Source organism: Bactrocera tryoni, chromosome 3 (genome assembly GCF_016617805.1).
Source record: "Bactrocera tryoni isolate S06 chromosome 3, CSIRO_BtryS06_freeze2, whole genome shotgun sequence".
NCBI lineage: Eukaryota > Metazoa > Arthropoda > Insecta > Diptera > Tephritidae > Bactrocera > Bactrocera tryoni.
Window position 1 is genome coordinate 72,681,908 of NC_052501.1, and position 9,969 is coordinate 72,691,876.

At 38.4% G+C, this 9,969-nt stretch overlaps 1 protein-coding gene across 5 annotated transcripts in view; it reads left to right on the forward strand.

The window, feature by feature from the left end:
• Positions 1 to 8,622, forward strand: part of LOC120770591 (transient-receptor-potential-like protein) — a 52,713-nt gene extending 44,091 nt beyond the window's left edge. For 4 of the 5 annotated variants that reach the window (XM_040098186.1, XM_040098184.1, XM_040098187.1 and 1 more), the window contains exons 9-15: positions 2,446 to 2,719; positions 4,166 to 4,558; positions 4,896 to 5,091; positions 5,747 to 5,911; positions 5,990 to 6,209; positions 6,926 to 7,268; positions 7,329 to 8,310. In XM_040098186.1, coding sequence (XP_039954120.1) covers positions 2,446 to 2,719; positions 4,166 to 4,558; positions 4,896 to 5,091; positions 5,747 to 5,911; positions 5,990 to 6,209; positions 6,926 to 7,268; positions 7,329 to 8,310 — 2,573 coding nt within the window. Of the gene's footprint in view, positions 1 to 2,445; positions 2,720 to 4,165; positions 4,559 to 4,895; positions 5,092 to 5,746; positions 5,912 to 5,989; positions 6,210 to 6,925; positions 7,269 to 7,328 lie in introns of all 5 variants that reach the window. The other variant, XM_040098182.1, reaches the window with a different exon arrangement.
• The last annotated feature ends 1,347 nt before the right edge of the window (positions 8,623 to 9,969 follow it).

Here is a 9,969-nt window from a genome sequence, read left to right on the forward strand (position 1 = left end):
GATGGCAACATTTATAGCAAATATATACATATGTACAATACAAGCCGCAACCTCTTTGTTGTGAAACCTATAATTTAATAATTCGTTTATTTATTTCTTTATTTATTTACCAATATGCTTAACGTGGCAACCCTAGAGGATAAAATTTTTAACTGCAATATTTCAGAAACTTCTTGGTTTGATACCCAAATTATGGTGCTCTTGTCTCACACACTTTTTTGTCTTCTACTGTAGTTTTCTAATAGGTGGCAACCTTGCAAATTGGCACGGTTTTGAATGTGGTATTAGTGTTTAAGAGAAGTAAGTCAGAGCCTACGATAACAAAAATACGAAAATCTACAGAGGCTCCTTTCTCTAGGATGATGGACCCAAGAACATTTCGGAAAACCAATTCGAGGTAACCCTCAAGGGCTGAGCACTTTTTGATAGAAGACTCACATACTTGTTGAATTATTTTATTTAGTTTATTACCCATAGTAGATTGTGGTACGAGCTATAGATATCGAGTTTGACTAGGTTAAAAAATAATGTTCATAGATTTAAAAACAAAATTGTACATGCGCAGAGTTGCCATATGTAAGAAATTAAAATAGTTGAAATTAAAAAGTATAATAAAGACATAAAGTCTCACTAAATTACATAATAATGCACAAACGCTTCGAAAATTTATACATGGACAGAGTTGCCAGATGTAAAAGATTAAAGAAAATGAAATTAAAAAACGGTTGCTTTATAAGTAATGGTTGTAATGTTTGAGGAAGTTATAAAATAGTGCTCAAGCGTTACAAAATATTTATTTATAGGGTTGCCACATGTAAAATATTAAAGTACATGAAATAAAAAATTCATAGAAGTAATGATAATGAATGATAAAATTAGAAAACAAAGGATGCAAACATTTGCATTTGGACAGAGTTGCCATATGTATGTATATAATTAAAATACTTGAAATAGACTAAAGGTCGCCAAACATGCTATAGAGAGAAAGTTTATTAGAAATTAAGTTAATTAGAAATGAACGCATAAGCGTTTCAAAATTTAATTAACGGAGTTGCCATATGTAGAAATTAAAAAAAAATATGAAAAAATAGGAGTGCCATGCAAGTTATAGTTATAAAGGTAGACAAAATTATACAACAAGCAAAATTTTAAAAATGTGTATTTGGATAGAGTTGCCATATGAAAAAAATAAAATACATGAAATTAAAAAGGGTTTGTCATATAAGTTACAGATATAAGGTAGGAGAAAATAAAAAAAATACACCAATGTGCATGAGTAGAGTTGCCATATATAAAATATCAAAATACTTGAAAAAAGGGTTTCCACTTGGGTTTCTATTTAGAGCTAAAACATAAAAAATATATAGAATAACGTAGTACTTAAGCATAATGAAGAAGTATGTTTGAACGGAGTTGCCAACTATTTTAATTTAATATTTAAGTGAAAATAATCTAATGAACCCAAAGCAGTTCTCTGTGGATCTTCGAAACAAATTTGGTTTTGAACTTATATTTTACTCAGTATAGTTGCCACTTTTTCCAAGTTGAAAGTGAATTACAGAAAAAGCAGATTGGAGGAGTTCCAGGCTATTTTACTATTTTAAACCCGAGACTCGTTTGAAGGCATGAACACTTATTACTGATTGTTTAATTCAACTTAACTTTTCACATTTCGAGCAAAATATGCCACTGCGTGGCACACACCATCCCCAGTAATGACAACTGAGTCAAATAGTATTTGTCAAACATTTAGAAACCCATTTATGAACATTATCTCATCGAGTCAAACAGAAAGCGGCAATAATAAATACTTCAGTGGCTGAAGTAAATACCCACGGGATTGTGGCTGCGAGCTACAACACCAACAATGAAGTAGCTGCAAAATAAGAAATGAAAGAAGGCAACCAACAACAATGAGCTTATTGTAGATAAAAGTGCCAGGAAGCGGAAGCCAGTGGTCACTGTGGCAGGAGTAGAACAAAATCGAATTATATTTATAGACTTATGTGCCGTTACTCGTGCGTAATACAACGTGTCTGTGGTAGTGTGTGTGTGCGTGTATGAGATTGTTACGGAGTGCTTTTAGTGTGACGACTACAAGCGCTTGACAGCCGTAACAAATAAGCAGTTATCAAAGCCATACAATGCGCAGACATGTTGGCAGCATGAAAAGATTCCCGGCAATATTTTTCAATTTCTCAATTTATCTTCTCTCTGCCTTTCAGCCATTTCGGTTGCACTTTTTCAAACAAATGATTTTTTTTCATTCTACTTTTTGCTATAATTTTCTGCTTTCAACATTCTGCTGACTACTGCACTTGGTTCGCACGTCCAACACTGTCCACTGTCCTTGAATGCAACGCTGTGCCGGCGCGCCATTGCCTCGTTGCGCTTGTCAACCACACATACACTTTGATACACACAAACACCTCCTTTGGCAAACAGTCATACTAATCCTGGTGTCGCAACGTGCCGACGACGATGTCATCCGTCTTTTCGGCACCGAACGCATGCGGCAAACGTTGGCCGAAGAACAGCTGCGTCAGCGTGGCAAAGCACCGACTAAGCTGGAGCTGTTGGTCGTCTTCTATGTGTTCGGCTTCATGTGGGAGGAGGTGCAGGAGATATTTACGGTGGGCATGAAGAGCTACTTGCGGAATATGTGGAACTTCATTGATTTTCTGCGCAACAGTTTGTACGTGAGCGTCATGTGTTTGAGGTAAGCATAAGCGGCGGATATAAAAATGATTGAAACTGAAAATAGTTTAAATAAAAAAATTACCCAATGAATAGCATAGTGAATATAAAATAAAGACCAAAGCGTAGATAATATAAATTTGATACTAACAAAAAAATATTTCATATTTCATGATCCATACGAGTGATTCCAAAAATATTCCTGGTAGTATAGAGTTCAATCTGAGAAATTCGCAACTTTCCCTCAATTCCGGAGTTCCATCGACTGATTCCAATAATATTCGTGGAAGTCTGGAGTTCCATCCGAGTTATTCCAAAAACATCCGTGCAAATCCGGATTTCCATCCGAGCGATTCCAGAAATATTCCTGGAAATCTTGGAGTTCCATCTGAGGAATTCGAAACTTTCCCACAATTCCGGAGTTCCATTCTACCGATTCCAATAATATTATTTAAAGTCCGGAAGTCCGGAGCTCCATCCGAGTGATTCCAAAAACATCCATTCCATTCGAGTGATTCCAAAAATATTCCTAGAAGTCTTGGAGTTCCATCTGCGGAATTCCAAAAATATTTCCGCAATTCCGGAGTTCCATCCGAGTGATTCCAAAAATAGCCCTAGAAGTCCGGAGTTCCATCTGAGTGATTTTAAAAGCATCCATGCAAATCCGGAGTTCCATCCGAGTGATTCCAGTAATATTCCTGGAAGTCTGGAGTTCTTTCTAAGTGATTACAGTGCTTTTCATGTTCAATGAAACATAAGCAGTGCTTGGTTCAGTCCAACGCAATAAAAAGAACATTTTAGGAAATCTAAATTTATAGACTAGAGTAAAAATATTTCAACTGGTTCACTTTCTAAAGGATGGAATATCTTAGATAAAAAAAAACCAATATATTTAACTAAATTTATAGATTTTCCCAGCCATAAATGAAGAAGTCCGTCTATTATCTCAGGTAACCGGTCGGAATGGCGAATATGCCGACTTCTATTCATTCGGACAACTGTTGCATTGAAGACTCGGATAGTAAGTGCAACAAAAGGAATCAATCTTGACATTTTAAGATCACCGAATGATACTTGCTGGATTTGATTGGTGAAGGCCTCATTTCTATCTCTTCTTCCAGAAATTCCACAGAAAAGAAGGTCCAATCGAACTTGCGTTACATTGAAAAAGCTCCAGATCTGTTTTAGCCATTAGAAGAACTTTTATATGATCCAACAGCTTTCTAGCGTCGACTTCGAATTTGTTTTCCTTCCTAAATTACATCCTCGAACAACTCCAAAAAGAAGAAGCTCCAAACGACCTTTGATAACATAGAAAAATTTCCAGTGTTTCTGCCATTAAAAGACTTCTTAAAAGATCCAACAGTCTATTGGAGTCAGCTTCAAATATTTTCCTTTTCTTCCTAAAACATATTTCCGCTTCGTTTCAAGTCAAATAAAGTATTTATTAACCATTTCCTGCTTTCAGAATTCTCGCCTACATACAGCAAACTAGCGAAATCCGCCACGATCCGAAAATGGCCTACGTGCCACGCGAAAAATGGGACGACTACGATCCACAGTTGATCGCTGAGGGTCTACTAGCCGCCGCTAATGTGTTCTCAGCACTCAAACTGGTACATCTGTTCTCGATCAATCCGCACTTGGGTCCGCTACAGATCTCACTCGGACGCATGGTTATTGATATTGTGAAATTCTTCTTCATCTACTCTTTGGTGTTGTTCGCCTTCGCTTGTGGCCTCAATCAATTGCTGTGGTATTTCGCCGATTTAGAGAAGAGTAAATGTTATAGCATGCCAGATGGTTCAGCCGATTGGGGTGGTAATGGCGATTCGTGCATGAAGTGGCGACGCTTCGGAAAGTAAGTGAGACAGCGAATGTTGAGTGATTACTTAGTATAACTATTTAGCGCTCTATGCTTCATTTGTTCAACAACATTGAGTTGTTCGAATACGGTTGCCACACAATATTATTTGCTTTGCTCCTTCCTTATCCATCTTCCATCGTCTGCGTTAAGTTTGTTGTAGCATAATATTTCAATCCAAAGACTTCACTCATTTTGGGCTCTTCAGTTCTGTGTAATCCTTCATTTCCTCATCATTCCAGCCGCCATAGATTATTTCCAATTATTCATTACTTAGTCATCACTCACACACAGTTTCTTTCAATATATCTCACATTTGAACTCCATCTTGCAGCCTCTTCGAGTCATCGCAATCACTCTTCTGGGCCAGTTTCGGCATGGTTGGCCTGTCCGATTTCGAGCTGACCGGCATTAAATCATATACACGCTTCTGGGGTTTGCTGATGTTCGGCTCGTACAGCGTCATCAATGTGATTGTATTGTTGAATCTACTCATCGCGATGATGTCCAATTCATATGCCATGATTGATGTAAGTTGAAATTGCTTAAGCGAATGAATGAAATGAACTCGCCGATTGTAGCAGACCGGAGGGACCGCTGACAAACAACAAGACAGAGCGACAAGCGACAACAGACTTTTCACAGAGAAAAATATGTGCAAATGAATAATTTGTAGTTGGAAGCGACTACCAGGAAGTGGGTGGGAATGACGGCCGTTTGTTGAATGACCAAGTTGTTGAATTGATATGTCAGCAAGCTGGTAAGTCACCGTTTTGTCTGCGCTGAACGGACGACGAACAAAGGACGACTGATAAAGGCGTCGTAGTGTCGGTGAAGATGCACGTAAAGGTTGAACTGATTACCGCGCCAAACTCCCTTACAATCTCTCAAAAGCGAAGACGTGATTGTGTGGCAAAAAGTATGCGCTTCTCACGCAGGCAGAGACCAAACAATTGTCACAAACCGTCTGGTCGGCCGATCACGTACGCGCAATGAAAACGCCAACGGAAGGATGCGTCTGCCTGTGACCAGAAAATAGATTTATTTGTTGGCGTCACAACGCCACTCTTACCATTCAATGCTTGATTTATGCGTGCACTGTTTGTAGGCACAAAAGCTGTAGTTTAAGATTTTTTATCACCTACTTACGTGCTCTACCAAGGCTCAAGCTTTGTCTTCTTACAGGAACACTCGGACACTGAGTGGAAGTTCGCACGCACCAAATTGTGGATGAGTTACTTTGAGGACAGCGCCACTTTGCCGCCACCCTTCAATATAATGCCTTCGGCTAAGTGGCTAATCAGAGTGTTTCGCAAATCGAGCAAGGAGATCGATAAGAAGCGTTCAAAGGTACAGCTAATTAGGCATTAAATGGCCGGATTTGTAATATTTGATACTTATGGGTAATTGTTAATCGCTATTTCGCAGAAACGTCAACTTAAGGATCAGGATAATGCCTATGACAATATAATGCGCTCGTTGGTTTGGCGTTTCATTTCGGCGGAGCATCGCAAATTCGAAGAGAATCCCGTCACCGAGGATGACATTAATGAGCTGAAATGCGAGATATCGACAATGCGCTATGAGATATTGGATGTGTTTGAGAATAGCGGTTTGGATTGCTCGAGCGCGAGCAAGCGTGAGAAACGTAAGTGTAACTGAGAGTTGTAAGTTGTCCGTCTAGCAATCAGAGTGTTTTGCTCTCTTCGAACTCGATGAAATCTGAAATTTATGTAACTTGGAAAGCCTTTGAGGAGTTGATATTTAATAAATAAGGTTAAAGAAAAATCGGAGTGTTTCGGAGTTACTCCGAAATTTTCGGAATAGCGAAATTTTGTGTAAAATATCTTAATAAATCAAAACAAATAACTTTTAATTAACATGAACCATTTTGTTTCTAGCATTGGTTTGCTCTTTTCAAAAAGGAAAAGTGAAATTTTTATAACTTGGAAAGATTTTGGAGAGTGAGAATATAAAAAATAAGGAAACAGAAAATTCGGAATGATGCGGAGTTTTTAGAATCCTTAGAAGTACCGAAATATTTTGTAAAATATCTTTATAAATCAAAACAAATAATTTTTAATTGACGTAAACCATTCTGTATCTACCATTCGGAATGTTTTGCTCTCTTCAAAATCGCTGAAAAATTAAATTTAATAATTTGGAAAGACTTTGAAGGGTTAAAATATAATAAATAAGGTAACAAAAGATTCGGAGTGTTTCGGAGTTATTCCGAAATTTTCGGAGTTGCGAAATATTGTAAAAACTACCTTTATAAATCAAAAAACAAATATATTTTTTAAAGCATACAATTTTGTATAACTATTTTCAACATACATATATATGTACATATACTACTTGCAGCGTCACGTGCCAAGCGCAACAAAGTGTGGGAGCGTCGTCTCATGAAGGGCTTCCAGGTTGCGCCAGTGCAAGTCGTCTACGCCGAAGATGCCAACTTCAATGTGAATGGCGAAGGCGAAATCAACGAAATCAAAATCGAGAAAGAGCCCTCGCGCGATCCCAATGAAACACCGCTCGAACGTTTCCGTCGTGTGGCACGCACTGTGGCCGCGCAATCGGCAACACACAAATGGACCGTGGTGCTGCGTGGTGTGACCAAGAATTCACAGATTGGACGCTGCAGCAACTATCACGATGCGGACAATTTGCAACATCTTGGCAAGGCGATTGAAGAGGCGAAGCGGTAAGTTAGTAAATTATCACGTACGAATTGAAACTAAAATTATTTACACTTGCTGCACAGCCTCATCATGCTCAGTCCCACCTTTTCACGTACAGGCATTGAGTCGCCAATACCGATCGAGTTCGAGGATGAAAAGACCTCAACACTACTAGATTTGCTCAATAAGATAAGTGAAGAGATCGATGATCACTATGATACACCACACGGCCGAACGGCTGAGATGAAAAAGCGCGAATTACTACGTGCCTTCCACCAACAACAAGCACCCAGCTATAAAGAGCAAACATTTTTGAAGAAAAACAAGCCGTCGAAATTGCAACCAGCGGAGCAACCACCGCTGACACGTGCCAAGACCGCGCCGGAAATAGAGCTCAATAAGGGCGGCAAGCCACCGGCTTATAGCAATAACAAGGTGAACAGCAATAGCGGCAAGCAACCTAACAAGCCCACCAACGAATTGTCACTCTCCGCCTCATCTTTAGCCAAGCAACAACAGTCCACGAAAGCGCCTGCACCAAAAGCGCAAGCACCTGGCAAAGCAATTAGCGCGACTACTAGTGGACCAAGCGGCTCGGTGAAGAAATCAACTGCACCACAAGCGCCACCTAGCTATGTACACAGCAATGTGAGCAAAAGCAGCGGCGCAATTGAAAGAACCGGCAGTCGTCACACGCCATTTTCTGTAGAGTTCGGTTACAATGGACGTCGACCGGGCTACACTGGACCTACCGGTAATACCAACTCCTTCGACATCGATGTGGTCGATTTGGATGATATGGATACGGATAGCGAACAGTACTTCCACACCAATGCTGACAATGTCTCCGACGTCAGTTCGGTGGTCAACGTTAGTCCTATGCAGCTGGCCGGTGGCGCAAGGCCAAAGGAACAGCGTGCCGAGCTAACGCGCGGTTTTAGCATCGAAAATGAGAAGCAGCCGAAGACCACAAGACAGCAGTCGGCGGGTGGTAATAATAATAGTGGTAGCGGTCAACGTGCGCCACCACCGCCAGTGGATCGTAATGGCAAGCAGTGGATGTAAGCGTTAGCGTATTTCGCTTCAAATTGCTATGATATTTGGCTGAAATTTGTGAGAAATCTTTAAATAAATATATAAAGGAAATAAATAACCGAAAACAACTCAATTCAACACTTCAAATACAACACCACCGCTGTGTCGTTGTCAACACTGAACATTGTGTGCCTTCTTCCGCATTAGATAGCTGAGAACGATGATACTCTCAGCCGTGCAGTTGAATTTTATGAATTGAAACTTGCTGTTGCAATTAAAAGCAAATGTTTGTTAACAAAATGCAATAATAAATTGTTATTTAAATATCAACAAAACAATAAATATCGCCTTTTATTTCAACATAGATTTCCAATTAATATTATTTACATAACAAAGTTGCGTATACGCACTGCTGCCTGCTGATTGCAGCTCAAACCAAAATATAGCGAGAATTAATTTAATTTCTTATTGTCACCTATGCTAAATAAATAGAAGCTACTTTTATACAGCAAATATTTGAGGTAATTATTTAGAGCAAATATTTAGAAATAACACTAGTGAGATTATTAGCTAGCTGAGGCAATTGCTATATACATATCTAAACATAAATAGTTTTGCATACATATAAATTTCAGTAAGAAGACTTGATATAAATAACATTGAAACTAAATTACATATTTGAGCAATTCACAACCTGTCGTAAAGCATCGTAAAATCGTAAAATTATAATAAAACAAGTGTAAAAATTTATAATTTTACGATTTTACGATGCTTTACGACAGGTTGTGAATTGCTCAAATATATAATCATTTGAGCAGCCACACTGAAAGCAAATTCAACTCAATTTAAATGTATAAACATAATAAATTTGATAACTAAATTATTCGGAGTCGTTCGTAGAGTTTCGGAGTAGTAGAAATATCAAAATATATGCTTACATGACACCAATTTGAATATGCAAACATAACAAGTGTGATAAATACGTTATACAAAGTCTTTCGGACTTTTTCGACATAGCAAAAATATCAAAATTTATGCACACATTATGCTAGTTCTGAAGTTAACGTAAAGAAATTTAGTTTTTAAGCGATTCGAAGTTTTCGGACTTTTTCGGAGTAGCTAAAAACATGCAGTTTAAGTTTTTAATATACCAGTTTGCAAAATGAGCGAATTAATTATTGTCTGTGATGCATTCGTGAGATTTGTGGGGGATTCGGAGTCTTCGAACTTTTTCGGAGTTACAAAAAATATTAAATTTACCTTCGCAGTACATCAGTTTTCGAACTGTGAGTTTTGTGAGAGATTCGGAGTATTCGGATTTTTTCGGAGTTACTAAAAACATTAAATTCATATTTGTAGTATACCAGTTTTCAAAATGAGCGAGCATTAATTATTGTCTGCAATGCATTTATGATTTTTGTATTGTTGTTCCACAATTCCGTGCATTTCGACGGATATCCCCACACAAACGCTTCGATACGGCCAAATAGAACTCCTTATTGACTGTATGTCCCTCCGGAATAATTTCATGGTGCACCAAACCTTGAGTTTTGAAAAAAATAATGAGTATAACCTTGATTTTTGAGCGGCTTTGCCGTGATTTTTTTGGTTCGGCTCGTTTTTACTCTCCGGTAATTGTTGACTTGCTTGAATGTAAAACTCATAAACGCATATCCCATCTGCAGTTGT